The sequence below is a fragment of the Balearica regulorum genome, chromosome 14 (assembly GCF_011004875.1).
Source record: "Balearica regulorum gibbericeps isolate bBalReg1 chromosome 14, bBalReg1.pri, whole genome shotgun sequence".
In the NCBI taxonomy this organism is placed as follows: Eukaryota; Metazoa; Chordata; class Aves; order Gruiformes; family Gruidae; genus Balearica; species Balearica regulorum.
Genome location: NC_046197.1, coordinates 16,708,308 through 16,725,956, shown reverse-complemented (window position 1 = coordinate 16,725,956; position 17,649 = coordinate 16,708,308). Strand labels below are relative to the sequence as shown.

Sequence of the window (17,649 nt, the reverse complement as noted above, 5' to 3'; positions counted from 1 at the left end):
ATATAGATGCAGAGTCCCTCAGCGAGCCTGACCGGGTCTGCCTACGGAAGCACACCTGCATTTACAAAGGTAAAGAGCACAGGTTGTCTGAACAACATAGCTTGTTCTGCTACTGCTAGCATTAGATTTTGAGTTTTCTTGCTCCATCAGAAGGTATTTCGAGGCTGGAACATTGGTTCTTTTACAAATCAAAAAAGCCAGCATGCTTCATTGGTGACTCTATCAAACTAACATCTTAATTGGTAAACAATCCAGACAGACAGAACCATGTACATGAATTCATCTCATTTATTTCCTACAAAGGAGGCTGAAGTGGAAACCTCTCACAGTAACCTCCCTTATTATATTGTATCCACTGGAACAGATGTTTTTCCTGCATTTGTATCTTTCTTTAAATGCATAAGCAAGCTAAAGCCTTTCAATGAGCACTGGTCCACAGGTGAAAAAACCCTCCATTCACAACCCACAGCAAATGCATCTAGAATTACATCAGCTATTGTAAATAAAATAAAAATGGGGGCATGAGATCATCCTCTTCACTGAAGGGTGTATCATTCTGTAATAATTGCTTCAATGGGGAAATACTTATGTCAGCCATTAACACCAGTTTTTCCTCCTCCAGGGCCTACAAAACATAAAAGCTACCAAGGGTCAGTTAGTGGTTTTTGAATGTCGCATTCGTGCTACACCCACCTTACAGGTTCACTGGTACAGAGAATATGATCAGATAATCGATTCTGCTGATTTCCGAATACTACGAAAAAGTAGGTATTGCTACCTCTGTTTGATGTACAGTGATTTTACTGGGACAGTGATAAGACAGGAACAAGAACCGCTACAAAGATTAGGAGATCGTACATGTTCATAGAGGCAGAGTTAAGCTTACAAGTATCAAATGACCTGAAGTCACAGACTCTGTACAGAGCCCGTGCTCCCTCCGGCAACGCGCGAGCAGGTCAGGCACAATGGGAGGAGATCGCCATGCTGTTAGGTATTAATATAATTTATATATATTAATGAAAGGACTACTGAGCCATGGAGGCACTGTCACTGTATATTATAACTACCGATGAACTCAGGAAAAAAATTTGCAATATAAGCACATTTTAAACAGTTTATCATACTCCCAGACACGAGGTCATAGCTCCAGTGGGCCAAATTCACAGCAACTAACCCCAAAGTCAGTAGAGCTCTTTTCTATATCACCTCAGTGGCGAGGTGTTTGTGCCATCAGGTTCCCCAGCCAAACCTGAGCTTCCCCTATGCAGATGTTATTTCTCTTGGTGGACAGACAGAGAGGTGGTCCCTTCTGTAACCGGGGTGGCAGCTGAGCTGGGAAAAGAGGGAAGGGCTGAAGGGCTTTCTTCCATTCTGGCATTATAGACATTTAATTTTTTTCTTTCTTATTTTGAGCAGAGGCTTGTTCATCAGCTGTTCCTGGTAAGTACACTGTGCATTTTTCTGTTAGACATTTCATTGGTTAAACACCCTAAGCTCAGTTTTTCCCAACTCATCCAAGATAAATCAATAATGTTGAAAGGGGAGCCAGAAGATCGCATTCAGTGTCAGGCTAGGAGCTTTCAAGTTCATCGTTTTGACACAAGCACGTGAAAGGCCCTGATTTATTTCACAACATGATGAGAAAGGTTATCATCCCTTTTACACTCAGTCAAGAAAGAGTACCCTGTATGTGAAGGGAAAACATATCAACCATTCTGACCTGTCATCTTTTCTGGGGTTTAAACTTGTGCAAGAGAAGACAGAATTTAAACTTGTTTCTTTAAAGTTACAGGAAGAAAGATCCTTCCTTCTGAATCCCTTGGATTCCTGTGCCCTTTATGTCACTTTTTTACACTTTATTACTGCCAAGCCCCATCACCAAGTAGCAGTCCTTCTGCAAGGACCAGTTCCTACAAGTTGACATTTGGCTTTTATGGTACAACAGCATGCCTGAATTTGTCATTTCAGAGGAAGTCTGCACCCTGGTTATTACAGAAGCTTTTCCAGAAGACTCCGGAATATTTAAATGTGTTGCTGAAAATGAGTTTGGATCTGCAGCATCCAGTGCACATCTCTCTGTTTCCCCAGGTAAGCACACGGATCTCTGAGCTGAGCAACTCAGCACAAGAGAATTTGCTGCTGGTCAGCATCAGGCAGCGTCACAGATATTTGCCAAGCAGAAGCCAGACCCAAACACTTTTGCAGGCTCAAAAGAAGAGAAATGTCCCAAAAACGCAGTCTGCTTGGGTACCTCTCAAAGCTGGATGCAAGTTCCTCCGCATTTCTGCTTTTGGCCCCTCTTCCTCCTGGGTCAAGGACGACAAGGGGGAGATGTTGTTCCTCTCACAGAGGAGTCTCACCCCTGAGCTTCATCCCTTCAGGGAGGCCAGCTTAGCCCAACACATTGGCTGTATCGAAACCTTGTTTATTTTAACACATGACTTGTCCGGCTTGTGCTGAAAGCTGCCTCCAAACAGCACCCTGCCTGTAAACCAAAGCTCACCAGTGAGAAGTCAGGTTTGGCTAACGCAGCTGTGCGGGTTCTGGTCTATGCAGAGCCCAGGCACGTGAACTCTCATCCACCTGCACAGACATACCGGTTTCCCTTCCTGTTACACTGCTGAACCACCACTGCTTTCTGCTTGACTTGTGGACAATTCTACTTCCAGGAGCAAAAGAGATGGAAAGCTTTGCAGGTGCTGCCCACAGGCCAGCAGTGCAAGTCACCGTGAAGAAACCCACCTTCCCTAGGAGCAGCCAAACAGGAGCCAAGGACCGAGACGCGGCTGGCCTGCCCTCCTACGGCACGGAGACCCCGGGGCTGGGCGGTCGAGCAGAAGCCACAAACTTCAGCCAGGTGAACTCCAAGAGCGAAGCTGAAGGTTTTCATGGAGCTTATGAGAATTCACCTCGGGCTTCACCTCTGCGGTAAGACAAAGAGAAAAATCATATGGCTTGGTTAGTTTTACACAATATTTAGAGGATGAACTTTCTAGAGAGCCTGGTAACGCAACTGCAAAGCTCCTGTGCCCCATACCCTAACAGGGAAATGTGCACATATGGTAACCTGACTTGTGTGCCTAAATGACAATGGGAACGTGTAACACCCGGCTCGATTTGACAGAGTATGTAACTATCTAAAGGCCCAGGTAAGCGCCTAATGGTATTTTCAGAAGTGCCTATCTATAAGTAACTTTAAAAGCATCACCCCAAATAATTAGCCTCCAGAAAACCTTAGGCTCCACAGCAGAGCACGAGGCAAAGCTCACAGTACCTGGGAAATTTCAAGGTACAATTCTGTTGCCACCACCTCCCTCTGTAACCGTGGCCAAGCGGCATCACCTCATATTTCCATTTCCCATTCTATAAGACAGCGATAGAACTCCAGATCCTGTGGCGTGGTGCAGATTGTACGTGCAAAGCACTCTGTGGAGGCCAAGTACTGAACCAGTGACCCACTGGATTGAACGAAAACTGACCCACGCCACTGTAGGGACACTCCTTGCCCAGGAGGTGGAGATTTTCCCCCAAGAATAAAGTATTCCCTTTTAAAACAATACTTGTTCCAATTTCTTCGCCCAATGCAGCTCTCGGGTAGCTTTGTACTTGTTGCATTATTAGTTATTCTGTCTAATTGTTCCAGGGAAACAAAACAAGTTAGAACGCACGTCTTGGCAATTCCATCTCAGATTTTTGTAGTGCTTCTCAGGTGTTTATAGGCATAACAAAGACTGCAAACGGTGACAGTTAAAAGGCCCAAGCCCAGCACTACAGAGGAGTTTCCTCAGTCCTGTCTGTGAAGGGGAGAGCTACGAGGCAGACGTGTGCCTCCTCGCTCAGCCGAATGCCAGCGCTGCATTGCAGCGATACTGTTACATCGTGTGTAAACGGCTGGCCGTGACAGAAAGCATTCTCTGTGTTATAGATTATTTTTGGATGTACTCTGCCACTTTAACTAAACTAGTTATTTTAACAATTCTGAACATCCTCCTCCAAATTCACTACAGGAGAGATCACATTTCAGTATACATTTCTCCATGCACAGGAATTTTTTTTAATAAATCGCCAACTAAAAATGGGTTTGTTTCAATAACCTGCAGATCACTAAGAGGAGGCTCTCAGTTTAGCTTCAAGCCCTTCCATGAAATCCAAGTTTGCTCCAGGAAAATCAGCTGGGACCCTAACCAGACCCCACTGCAGAATCAAAACCCTCGCTGAAGCTAATTTGCACGGCCTTTAGGAGGCTGCAGCAGTGCAAAGCTGCGGAGGGCTTGCCTGCAGCCTGCAACCATCCTGTGCTGGTGGTGGTGGTGCTGGTGCCTTCAAACATCGCTGTACTCAAGTCAACTCACGCTCAACTACCCAGGTCCAAACACCTACAGATAAGGCTGTTTGCCTGAGAGTATCTAACGCAGACCAACATTGCATTGCTTGCAATCTTTACCTGGTGATTGTTTCAAACTAGGGCAGACTGTTACTTGTTTACCGAGCAAAAACGAAAGCCTTTTATAAAACCTCTGGCATAACCTCTTGGAAGGAATGGGGGCAGCAGGACACATTTGCTAGCTGTCCTTTTAGAACAGGACTAGTTTTCCAACCTCTCTCCAGATTTCTCAAAGGCAGCAGGAAGCCTGTTTTTTGGCATTTCTAACAAGCAACCTGTGGGGAAGCTCTTTCAGATGATACCTGCTGCTTAGGATGACTACTTGTAAAATTTATCGCTTGCAGCAGTACCAGTGAGCTGTTGTCGCATTTTTATTTTTAAAGTTCTGGTTAGTTTGAAATGCAGTACCTGATGTCCCACACAAAAGGATATAACATACCACCAAAATCAGCTATGCAATTCAATGATTTTTAAAGTTTGGTTTGTATAAAACATTACCTAGTGTATAGAGCTGCAGATGGCTTTCGATTGCCAGCAACACTGAACCAGATTTTGGAAGGCATTTACATGTCTCGAGATACAGAGAGGAAACTATTAAAATATCTAGAAATATCCATCTATGCGCATTTAAATATCTTTAAAACCCACAGCCTTATTGCCATGTGCTTTGAAACACTAGTATGAATGAGACTCAACATTGTAAATGTTGCTGTTACCTCAAACTAAGCAATTATCTCTAATGACTAGCTGTACAACAACTGTCTTGTTAGACAGATTTAGCTATATAGCTCTCTCACATAGCATATGCAGTTGCAACTGTATTACCAAAGACACGAAGAAATACCGACAAAGACAGTGATGACAGAACAAAACTATTACCAGGAACAACTATAAAATGAATTAAGTCCTTGCAGTCATACTTCTCCAAATTATTGCTTAGCAACAGCCACTCCACAAAAGCTAGAAAATGCAATTCTAGAAGTCTGCCACTACCAGCTACTCCTCTCTGAGCCCTTTATATCCGCAGCTTACAGTGTCCTTCTCAACAGCCTTAAAGAAGCAGAACAAAATCTATATTAATTTTATTAAAGGGACTTAACCCAAGCAAAAAATAAGAGGCTTCAAGCACTAAGTATACCGCCACGTCTTTTAGGTAGCTTTTAAGATTCCTTAATAAATAAGCAAAAGATTCTGAACTTTTTTCCTAGCCATTTGTTGCTATATGACTCAAGCAACTGGGAGAACCTGATCAGGTGCAATGTGTCACCATTCATAGAAAGTAAACTGGAGCAGTGCAGAAAAGCTGGTCTCTAACACCGCGCAGTCCTGGTCGCAGTACTATTAAGTTACCCTAGCACAAGCTATGAGATTTACTCCTCTGCCTTTATCAGTCCGGCTTCTAGTTCTTTCAATTTTTTTCCTACCTTCAGGATCTCACGTTTTTCTGTTTCTTCTCTTTCACCCAAGTCCTCCTAGTTGTGTCCAGCCTTTTAAGCACATAAAGCTGTCCTTAAACTGATGTCTTGCAGGCAACTTCAGTTCTGAAACCAGCACACTGCACCCTTGAAGTCGATGGGGAGCCAGGGAGCTTGTCTGAGCACAGGGTCTGACCTTTAACATGCTCACAGCTTCCCACAGGGCAAATGATCATGCTACAGTTACCTTTTTTAAGTACTCAACTCTCTCTGTGCAAACCACTGATTTTTTTTTTTTACTTTTTTTTTTTTTAAAAAAAAAAAAACTTAAAAAGCAAATAACCTCTCCAGCAAGCAGGGACACACTTCCTCCCTTAATCACTTTCATCACGAGGAATTTAAATAAATTAGCGCTCAATTAACACCTGCTATGGAGATTTAGTTCACAAGCGGTGGGGTGATGTTTAAATACGAAGGCTGAGTGCGGATTAACTCTCGAAGACCCTGTGCTGAAAGACTCACCCGGACGGGGAAGGGAGGGAAGAGGCAACCGAAAGAGCCCACGGAGCCGAGCTGCGGCCCTCGGGGGGGTTTAACCAACACCCCGCGCGTCAGGCAAGAGTTGCCAAAGTATAATTAAGATCCTTAAAACATTATAATGGTAATTTAAGATGTAATTAAGCATTGAAGCCTTTGATTAAAGGGATACAAATCACCTAATCTGCCAGCAGCATCTGTTGCTGTTTTGGTGAAAACCTCTTTTAATCCAAGTAAATACGTATAACAATACACACAAACAGCAAAATACCATCGCATGGTATTTTACCGTCAAGTATATTTTGTGTTACTCAGTGTACGACTCTTGAGGCACACATCCGATCGTTTCCCCGCCGTGAGCAGTGCCGCTGCCCTTGATTAAGCTCCGTACTAGAGCGAAGGTGCGGGCAGCCCGGCGGCCCCGGGTACCGACGGAGGGCTCGGGGATGCTGCTGGGTCGTTATTTAAACAACGTCTACATCTGGGTTTCAAGTATCTGTATCCTTTAAGTACACAGCCTTAAAAGCAGTAACGGAGTGTTATCACTACAGAGGCAATTAGCTACAGCCAATTAGTAAATGAATTAAAAAAAAGAATTTCGTTGAGATAACGAAGTGGGATTTAGGGACGTTTAAGCATATTGCAGCAGTCCTTCCTTGCTGCTCCCTACGATTGTTTTGGGCAAACCCCCTTGCTTTTCTGTGCAATAGCTGCCGACTTCTGCAGTTCTTTCCCCCTCTCCCGCTGGCCGCAGGACGTACCCGGAGCAGGGGAGCCGAGCGGCAGCGGGGTGAACCGGGCAGCGCTCCCGGGGCTGGACCGGGCCGGAGCAGCGGCTTGGGGCAACCGCGGAGCCCCGGGAGCGGAGCCCCGGCCGCCCACAGCCAGCACTGCCCGGGCCCGGCTACCGGCGGGCTCAGCTTCCCCCCCGCCCCCCTGGGCCCGGCTACCGGCAGGGACAGGCAGCGGCGCAGGCAGGTTTTACCGCTGCCCACGCGGGTGATTTGCAGACCGCGGGCAGCTGCCCAAAACCCGGGGTGCGGCCCTTAAATACAGTGTCCCCGCCAGGCCGGGGGAGACTCTTATTGTGACAGCGGTGCGGGCAGGGGGACAGGCAGGACGCGGTGTCACCTGCTGGCAGCACATTAAAGCCTCTGGTCTTAGAACGCGACACAGAGGGCGGCTATGACGGTCTGGGGCAGTGAATGACGGTCCCTTCCCAAAATACGGGTTACTGCCCGGGTGACAACTTCTAGGCTGTAGGTAAGGTGCTGCTTTGTGCTTCGAACCGGTCAGGGAGCTGGCGTGAGAAGGGGCAGAGTGCTGGGTGATGCCGAGATGAGAGCGTACCTTTAAGGTGCGGCGGTGTCCAAGGTAATGTGGGAGGCAACAAAGGGAAAAAATACTACTTTTTTTTTAAAAAAAAAAAAAAAAAAGGAAAGTGTCTCTGTTATTACTTATTGTTTTCATCTTGTAAATTCAAACGTCTCTGTGGATTTATTTATTTTTACCCAAATCAAGGTGGAATGATTGAGGAAAACATAACTTATCCCTCGCTGTGACGAGTGAATCTGCGCACTGTGGGGCAGTGCTTGTTTAGTATCTTAAGTGCAGTATTTAGAAAACAAAGTAAATGCTGGTTTCTGTACATAGCCTGTAGGTAAAATGAATGAATCTGAGCCCAGGCAGTGATATAAAAATGGTATAAAAACAAGATTCAACGAGTTTTTCTGCACCAGCAAATGAGAACATCGTGGGGACATGCTCCAAAAATTTGAGCCAGCTTCAAATTCCAAGAGCATGACAAGGCGAAAGCTTGGGAATTTTTACTAGAAAACCTCTGATTACTTACAGTTAACTTACAACTAATATTGATAATTACCTTTAGGAAATGAGAAAAAAAACATTGAATCTTTAAAACAAGAACGATGTCTTCAGTTGATCTCCCCCCCAGGGGAATTTATGACCTGGTGGAGCCCTTCTTCAGGCTCTCCGATGAGGGGAATACAATATACTGTATATATATAGCAGCAAAACAGCTGATCTCAGTGGGGCAAGATTACAATTTTTTCCAACACATGTAACTGTGGATTTATATTCTCATTTTTTTATTAGTAGCTTTATATTTATTTTGGGGGGTTATTTATGTATCCTGGAGCTGAAGTTGTTTGTCGATCTTAACAAACTTGCTTAGTTTGCTCTAATGAAACTTTCCTATTTTGTAAGTTGATGGAAAGCCCACATTTAGATATCAAGGACTTGCAAAATAAACGCAGGACCTCTGAGCAGCTCAGCTTGCCCTACTTTATCCTGCAGCTATGTCATTCTGGCAATTATTAGCCCTAACAGCAAATCTCAGGAAATCACTTCCAATGGAGAAGCACAGTCCTTGGCATTCCAATCCCAAATCTCAGTTGGATATAAAAAGCTCTGAATTCAAAAACCATTAGAGAAGAAATCAGCATACTTGGTTTCAAAGGTTTAGTTTTAGGCTTAAAAGAAAGTGGAACCTGTTTCATGCTTTCCTATGGCGTAAGGAATTTCTCGGTACAAATAGCCAATTCTCCGAGTGATAGCACATTTAGTATTTTGACAGCAGGATCCAGAGATCTTTAGTTAAGATGATATGTGGCAAATTACCTTCCTTAGCAGTAGTATCTATGGTTATCTGTAGACTTATGCAGGTGGTGGGTCGTCTCAATAAACCAATTGCTATTTCTTTTAGAATTTACTGGCCTCTTGCAGATAAGAAAGCCGTGGTGAGCACTGCGCCCAAGCTGGATAGAGTGTGCGATTTGTTCTTGTAATCCAAAATATTCATACAGTTCCAGAATAGTTCTATTCAACCCTAAATCTCCTTATTTTAAGCTCAAGCTTTAATTGTCAATTGTCTGAACTTCATACTCGTTGGATTACTAATGACTGCTCATGACACAGTATTTTTGTGATTCAAATGGTGCTGTACAATTTATTTTATCTGTATTGTCTTCCTTAAGGGAAAATCCACACCAAGAAAGCCTCTATTCTGCAAGGCAAGGGTTCCATTCTATCCAGGAGCCCGGCCAAGAAAGTTTTTGTGGCCTACCACCTAGTTTTTACCAGCCACCTATCCAAAGCCAATTATCACCAACAAAAACCCAGGACAGCCGTGAAACCTCTCCTATGAGTGTCCCTAATTTCCCATCCGTTTCCTCTATGTGCCAACCAACCATGTTTAACTACGAACGTCCAAAACATTTTATCCAGTCTAAGAATGTGTGTCAAGGGCAACAGCAGCCTCCGGGACCTGCAGCCTCTACAGAGTCAAGCAGACAAATCAAACAGTCCTCCATCCTAATACAGCCTCGTAACCCAAGCGGGCAGAAATTCTCCTCCTCGTCATCGCTGAGCTCTTCAATCACGCTCTCCTCACCCTCCTGTAGTGCCCCTAAGGAATCCACATATCCCGTCACACCTGCATCTGCGCAGTCTCCTGCTAGCTCATCATCTGGGCAACGGCTTATATCCATGCCTAACCAACCCCCCGCAGCATTCCTGTGCTCAGTGCTACCCTCGCAGCCCGACTATAACAGCCAAACTCCTTCTCCTATGGAACCTCAGTAAGTATATACAGGCTTCTAACCTCCCCTTGCTTTCCTCTGGCCTGGCCTCTCCTGTGCACTGCCCATCCCAAATCCAACCGTCCGATGCAACACCAGCTCGGCTGAAGCCAATGGTACAGCTCCCGTTGACTGCGGACGTTCGAGGCAGGACTCTGCATGAATCGGGTTAGGAGGCTGAGTGCTGCCCTTGGTGTCTGTGTGGGAGAGATGGGTATCCACCAGGAATTAAACTGCACAGTCGTTGTGTCACGGCCTGCTGTGCAGGTTTTCTGGAGTCAGTTTCAATAGTTTAGTTTGATTTGATGGAAATCTCTTATTTAAGGGTATTTGGAACAGAAGATGGACACCCATCTCAAATTAATTTCTCCCAACAACCATGGCTTATGAACAGGGAGGCAGGGGGGAAGGCAGTAGCATTTCCCACATGTAAACAAGATTCCTAGTAAGTCTCAGCAGTATTTTCAGGTCCCACATCATGATGGGACTCTATGCTCACCTACTACAATACAAGCTTTCATTAATCATACGTGCTAACAGAAAGGCAGCCGCTTGAAATTTTCACCCCTTCAGACCAAAGACTAAATTCTTTCCTGAATATGTATTATATCATTTTGCCTTTGGGCTGCAATCCAAATATCTCCCAAGGTCAGTGAGATCTCAAAGGGACCTGGGTCTTGCCTTCTCACCAACTTGTATTCCTGCCAATATTAACTGGAGGTCCGGGGAAAAGTCAGTGTAGAATATGCAACGAACACTCAGCCGAGGATATTAGAAAGGTGATAGGGGCAGGGGGGTCCTGCTGCCATGGATATAAATTCAGGTTTAAGCGTCAGTTTGTAGTCAGGAAATCTGAATGCTTCGGGGTTGTTTTTTTTTTTTGAATCGCAGCGCTGTGGGAAGAGGAAAGGTAAGACGGAGTGGGCTAGCTGGGCACTCAGGGGCGTTTCTTAAAAGTACCGCAGGATCGTGTGGGGGTTAGGTACGCTTCTGGAGTAACCGCTGGGTTTTGTCTATGTAGCGTGGGGTGGCTTGTTTTCACAGCAAAGAGCTTTGGTGCCTCACTAGGCTTTTCGTATAAGCTGCTCTTAAATGCAACATACTATGAGCTGAGGAGTTATTTTCCTAATCGTGCTACAAATGGGCAAACGGGGACACGAGACATATTAATCTGTTGGGCAAGTTATTAAAGTTTTTAAATTATAACTTGGGCAAATTATTAAGTCCAAGTAGTGCCAGGAATACGTACCAGAATTATAACCCTTCTACCCTACCCTATTCTAATCAGCAGAACAAATTCCTGAGCGACAGGAGGAAGAGGATTTTGAATAGAAATAATTGCTGAACACAACTGCAGCATACGAGGCTCTGCTGCATGTAATGCGCCGGGCTAGATCCCGTCAGCACGGAGTGCTGCGACCTCTAGTAGACCTTCACAACTCATTTTGAGGGATGCTCCTCTTTTCGTAGCACCTTGCAGAATCAAGTCTACTATCTAACTCCAAGACTTGATTGTGTTTCTTGTCTATGGATTACAGATCAGACTATGTGAGGGGTTGCAGGTCCCAAAGACCCAGCTGAGCTTAGGGTAAGCCTGGCTATTGAATATTTGGACAGAAATGCTATATGAAGTCACTTTCTGGGGCCAAAAAGAAGAGGACAACTAATAAGTTATTTGTTCCCACCTCATCAACTAGTTTGTGACCTTGCTGTGGATTTGCAGAACCCAAGGCCCTTTTAACAACTGAAATTGTAAAGGAATGCAGTTTTTGAGGGAGAACTTGTGCCTGGACAGACTCACATTGCTCAGTGGAGTTAGTGGCTCCCTCAGAACACTGCCAGCCTTACTGCACACATCTGAGTCAGGGCAGGGGCCACTGCAGGATGTAAGGATGCTGAACAGCCACCCACAGCAAACTGCTCCAAGCGTTGTGGGAGGACACTCAATGACTTGGCTAGACCATGATGCTTCCCCTTAAGTTTTCAATACTCAATTACGCCACCTAGCCTATCTATCATCTCCCAAATGCTTTACGGGTTCATTTGAACCACAGTTTCTAGGTAGCAGGTTCACATTTTTGTGTGTATTCTATGAAGCTGTAGCAAAGAGTCAAGCAGGCTTACAGGAATAACTTTGTTTTCTCTTCCTGCCTGAGTAGTTACTCACAACCAATGTATAACAAACAAGCTAGCATCAACTCTATGCAGAAGACATCAGACCAAGAAATTCGAGGAACAAAAGAGGCCCTCATTCAGGACTTGGAAAAGAAACTCCGATGCAAAGACAACCTTCTCCAGAATGGCAATCAGGTAAGGGAAACCTGCTTATTAAAGAACCAGTTTGCTCTGACTCTCGGTAGTGCAAGTGGGGGTGCAGAGACTAGTCCTAGTGCCCCAGAGGCTGGAGCCTCCAGACTAAGCTGAAAGCAGAAGGAAATGCAGGAGCAACACTGCCTAAACACCTTTAGTCAGAGCCTTAACAAATCCCAGCAAGAGTTCTTTGAGCCATTTATAACTAGAATATTCTTTCAATGTGAGGTGGCTGAATTTTTTCCATTAGAAATGTAAAAAAAAAAAAAAAAACCAAAACCCAAACCTCCTCAAACACTGATTCCATTTTTAATCACGGCTCAGGGCTGGCGTAAAAGGTGCGGTTCTGAAAGATTCACATCCAACTTCTTCATTTCCCAACACCGTCTTCGTAGTTATTTTTGCTATTAGAATGCAAATAGCTGTACTGGCGGGCCAGGTTCAGCTCAGCCCTGAGAAGGCCCTTCCCAGTAGGGGAGCAGCACATGGCCAGTGCACGATGAAAGCTGGCCTGAACGTGTGGCAAGAGAGATGGTTGCTGTAAGTCTGTCTGTAGGCATCTACTGTGGCAACCGAATGTCTGCATCTCCTGTGACTTCAACAAGGGATGTGCTGACTTCTGAAAGCCATCTGATGCAGCAAGATGGCTTTGAGCTGCTATTGCCTTCCTCTCTTATCCTACCTTCTTGGCCAGCACACACCATTCATGCTGTCTTTGAATTTGTGCAATCAAATTAAAAAGGTAAATTAATAAGGTATGTGTTTAGAGCCCTGGCACAAACCTGAACTCCCTGTTGGGGATCCCGCTGAACATCACATCCACAGGCAACCAGAGACCAAAGGAGAATCCCTCGGTTCTCCAGACACAATTTCACCCTGGCTTTCAACCATAAAAATTAACAATAAACCACCTCAAATCATTAGGAACTTGGAGAAGTACTAATATTTGAAAACTTATTTTAGAGACCATCACCACATGTGGTAAACCTCTTTGATTTCTTTTTATATGAACAGCAAATCAAAGAAATTGCATGAGCTTTTATCATAGAGTCTGTCTCCTATAAGAGGGTCTCAGTACCTACTTATTTATTCTACAAAGGGACAAAATGCAATCCTCTTTACCAAGACAACCAAATTTGGGAGAATAATTTGCTTACCAGTAGGGAAGCACATTACAGCAAGCCAGAGCGAGCAGGTCTCTGATGAGGGAACGTTCCTGCTGGTTGGAGGCAGACTGGTAAAAGCCCCGTGTTTATAGTTTCCATCTTCTTTGCCCTGAAGTGGAAAGGAGTTTGTCCATTACCCATCAGTGGGAACAGGTTTGTGTCACATATATAATTACTTTAAATATTGAAGGAAAAAAAAAAAAAAACACATTAGGTCAAATCTGACTTAAAGCGTCCCTAACAGGAATGTCCTGTCTGCTGTAAGAAAGCTTGCCATTGCAAGCCAGCTTTTTTTTCCCCATAGGAAGCCAGGCTAAAAATAAGGCTTATGCAATCGCCACTCAGTGTCCTCCTCCCCTTGTCCTCCAACAACATCTGAACCAACTGGCCAATCTCAGCCACACTTGACAGAGCTGTAACGACCTCAGGGATATTAAGCTCTCGCAGGTTTTGCAAAAGGTCTCCCTTGCTCTCTTCTAAAGTCCCACAAGCCTCCCCAAACCCTTATCTACCCAGGAGTAGCCACGTACGTGTCTCGTACATAGTAGAAATTCAGCCAGAGCTCGTCCTCACGTCACAAAATCCAAACCCAAGGTAAACTTTGTGGGAAGTGAAGTGTCTGCTGTTCTGGTGCTCAGGGGACTAACGTACTCTTCTAAAGTAACCCAGCTGACAGGACTTGAATTGAGCTCTGCCCATATTTATCCCCGTGTGCTGCACCCATAACGCAGGAGCCTACAGTTACATGCCTGAAACGCATTCTTGCCTCCAGACAGCACACAGCATTTCACGAGGCGGCTGTTGCGCTGGCATAAATTTCCCTTGTGCTTTCAGGTGTAGTGGTGCTCCTCTCCGGCTGTGTTTGCTTCTGGTGTGGCTCTTGCTTTTTTGGGAGTAGGGGACGCTAGCATCCATCATGCTTCTAGCTCCTGAAGTAAATCCACAGCTGAATGACTTGGGAAGTTTTCCCAGTGCTAACAGAAAGGTACCCTGGGACTTACTCTGGCTTCTGAGATAATGCCATCAGTTACCCATAAATAATCCCAGTGGAGAAAGAGGAGGAGTGGAAGGCCACAGATGGCATTAGAGAGGCTTTGATGAACAGGCAGTTTAATCTTTTATGCATTTCAGTGCTGTATATATTGAGGCTGACTTCAGTAGGCATCACAGACTGCAAACCCTCTGGAACAGACGTGGTTTCTATTCAGCCGCTGCTTTCATTGACAACACCCTGAATTTGTGGCATATTAACGTGCTTTTACAAGCTGATCTGAAATAGTAAATGGACTTCTGACTAGAATTCCTCTCTGCTCTGCTTTAAGCGATTAACTTATGAAGAAAGAATGGCTCGCAGGCTGCTCGGACCAGTAAATGCTGCATCTGTGTTGGAAACACAAAGTGAAGACAACATGCAGAACGCACAGGTAACGGGGGACCTGCCCCTAGGACAATGATTTCCTGGTGATTGTGCTGTGACCTGCTGGTACCTGAACAGGGCAGAGAGATGGGGTTTATTTGGGGCCAGGGGAGGGGAGGGAAGGGGACAGCTCTCGCTGGCAGAGCTCTGTATAGCAGGGATTCGGGGTTTGGGGTTTTTTTTTTTGGGGGGGGGGGGGGCAGAGGGGGGGAATTTAAGCACCATCCCCTTGCTGGGCCTGATCTGTAGGAATGACCTCTCCGGGGAGGAATTACAACAGCTGCTGCATAGCACGTTCCACCCTGCCTGCGACAGGCAGGGAGCAGCACAGCGAGGGATACAGGTACCCGCTCGCTAAGAGCCCGAGTTCAGACTTGGCCAGGACAGAAAGATTTACACCTGTCACTGTTTGGAATAAGTGACATTGACTACAAGAGGTCAGGGCCTTGGGGTGGGATTGGTTGGGTTTTAGCCCTTCCAGGGGCCTGCAATCATTAAGAGAAGGCAAAGCAGTTATTTTAGTAGCTCATATGCTGATAGACAAGAATCTATTACTACTGGCATTTTCAAAAACATTTTAGTTGGAGACTTGCATCATTCGTGGGTTATTCAGGCCAGTTAAAAGCTCCCTTTGGCTTTTTTTGATCAAAGTTAGTGGAAATGTCTGTGATGTGGCACCGGGTACCTGTGCAGCCAAAGCAAACATCCCTCCTGCTGCATGCACGCAGAGAGCCAGCAGGCTGGCATACACCTTCCAAAGTGCAGTTAGCAAAGCTCTTCCATGCAAGAGACACTTAAGATCACAGCAAGGGAGGAATACACAATTTGAGCTATTTCTCCCCAACAATCAGCTGACAACAGCAGGCAAGAAGGGAACATTATGGATGTCAGAGCGCAAGGGAAGCCTCATCTTTCGCAGAGAACAAGGAAACATTCAGTCAAAACAGGATGAATGACAACTCTTCAGGGTGTGTGAAATGCTGCATAATAAGGAGCATTGGAAGGAAAGACTGGCTTAGGTTTGGGAAATCTTATTCCCATTGTTCAGTCTTATTTTTAAATATTCTAGTCACTGATTTATTCAGCCTCCTGAATCCTCAGGAACTTAACTACACAGTCAGTCCAGCAACTCGATGGCTACAGCATCATTTCACAAGACAAGTAATAATTGTACAGAACTTGTGTAAATGAGCAGATCCAAGCAATTGCCTTTGGACTCAGCATTGAGCTCAGTCCAGCAAAACCCTCATTCATCTAATACCTCCCCTGAACTGGAGACTGTTTCTGTGCTTGAACTTTAAACCCAAGCTTAAATGTTCCACAGGACTGGGCTACAGAGCATCGTAATGGCTCAGTGCAGACACCCCAGAAAATTCCATGCACTGTTTTTTCTATCTGACTCCATTGCTAAAACGAATTGCCAGTAATAAACTCTGCCTGCATTTTCCAAACATCCAAGTTCCTAGCGGGAATCAATCTGGGGTACTTTAGCAGATTTACTCATGTGATTGTGGAGTTGTCAGTGAGCTTAGTTGGTGCTGTGATGTAGAAAGAAAAATATTTTCCAGCTCAGCATGTGTCCATTGCTATTGGTACCATATTTAAGTGGGCACAATACAGTGTTCTTGCCAGCGATTCCACTTCTATTCCTGCTATAGGGAAGGACACTCCGTACTTAGCTCTCATTTTAGATACTGCCAGCAGTACTACTCCCCTCTAACAAAGGTTATTGGCTGGCCAAAAGCCTCATGTGCCAAACAAAACTGCCGCACCTATCACCTGTGCAGAGTGATGAGAAGTTGTCCCATTCTATTAATAGGACTTGTTACTGTCATGGCAAAGCCAAAGATGAAAATGGTGTATTAGCTTCTAACGCAAGATTCTTTACCTCTTGTCCCAATGACTTGTGAAGTATTCAGTTTGCTTTTAAGCAGCGGTCAGTATACTAACTTAAAATAGTTCCTCGTTCAGTTTCTAGATAAAACTTTCTCTCTAAGTTAACTCACTTCTCCTCCTCTTCTTTCCAAGCACCAGAATGCAGAAAACATCAGGCTGCAGGTTCCTACAACACACGTAAGGTAATGCATAAACATGTGCAGTGCTACTCTTCAAGACCTTATTTCAAATGTTTTTAGTCAGTATTAGTTTTACTTTACTATTTATCACTTTTTCTAAAGCAGCAGTTACTAAAAACCACTAAAACCATTTGTGGATGGTTGATGATGCCTATGATCTTAACCCAGTCAATTCTAAGCATAACACTGAAGGTTTAAAGGCTCCGTGCACCTCAGGGAAAATATGCTTTGTATTCTAGAAGATACATCTCTAGTCAAAGCAAGGTCCGACAAGGTAAATGATGAAACACAGCATGATGAAACACAACCTACATTGCTCTTGTAAATTGTTTTGGATATTAGGCCAAAGATGAAGGTTTCATATATTATGCTTCTATTGAATTGAACAACTTGAGTAAGATAAGTGGTTGATCGAAACTTGTGCCTTACAGCTGAAAGACCAACCAGAACTGTAACGTTGGATTCCTAAACATGTTGAGGGACTCTAGCTGTAGTTTGTCCTTCAATGTCATTTGTGCTACGGTAACTTTTACACAATTAACTGTTTCTGTCCACTTTTTAGGAGCAGACCGTCCTCAAGAGGAGATGAACGTGGACATGACTCAATCCAGGAAAAGTTTTTCCAGCCACGTTTTACACAAGTGCCTGAAGATGTAATTATTGAGGAGGGGCGATTCTGCAGGCTCGACTTCAAAGTAATACCAGCTTTTCACTTTCAGTTCCATTAGCTCTGTGGGGGGTGTGGC

General features: G+C 44.7%; 1 protein-coding gene and 1 long non-coding RNA gene across 7 annotated transcripts in view; one reads left to right on the top strand and one right to left on the bottom strand.

The window, feature by feature from the left end:
• Positions 1 to 13,710, bottom strand: part of LOC142603818 (uncharacterized) — a 49,234-nt gene extending 35,524 nt beyond the window's left edge. For both annotated transcript variants that reach the window (XR_012837691.1, XR_012837692.1), the window contains exons 1-2: positions 13,403 to 13,710; positions 2,743 to 2,923 (exon numbers count right to left, since the gene is read on the bottom strand). This is a non-coding gene — a long non-coding RNA (uncharacterized LOC142603818). The remainder of the gene's footprint in view (positions 1 to 2,742; positions 2,924 to 13,402) is intronic.
• MYOT (myotilin) overlaps positions 1 to 17,649 on the top strand; it is a 32,559-nt gene that overhangs the window by 11,308 nt on the left and 3,602 nt on the right. The window contains exons 3-12 of one of the 5 annotated variants that reach the window (XM_075766297.1): positions 7 to 69; positions 623 to 764; positions 1,417 to 1,440; positions 1,969 to 2,088; positions 2,670 to 2,928; positions 9,333 to 9,935; positions 12,095 to 12,245; positions 14,734 to 14,835; positions 16,857 to 16,906; positions 17,466 to 17,598. In XM_075766297.1, coding sequence (XP_075622412.1) covers positions 7 to 69; positions 623 to 764; positions 1,417 to 1,440; positions 1,969 to 2,088; positions 2,670 to 2,928; positions 9,333 to 9,935; positions 12,095 to 12,245; positions 14,734 to 14,835; positions 16,857 to 16,906; positions 17,466 to 17,598 — 1,647 coding nt within the window. The other 4 variants (XM_075766298.1, XM_075766299.1, XM_075766301.1 and 1 more) reach the window with 4 other exon arrangements.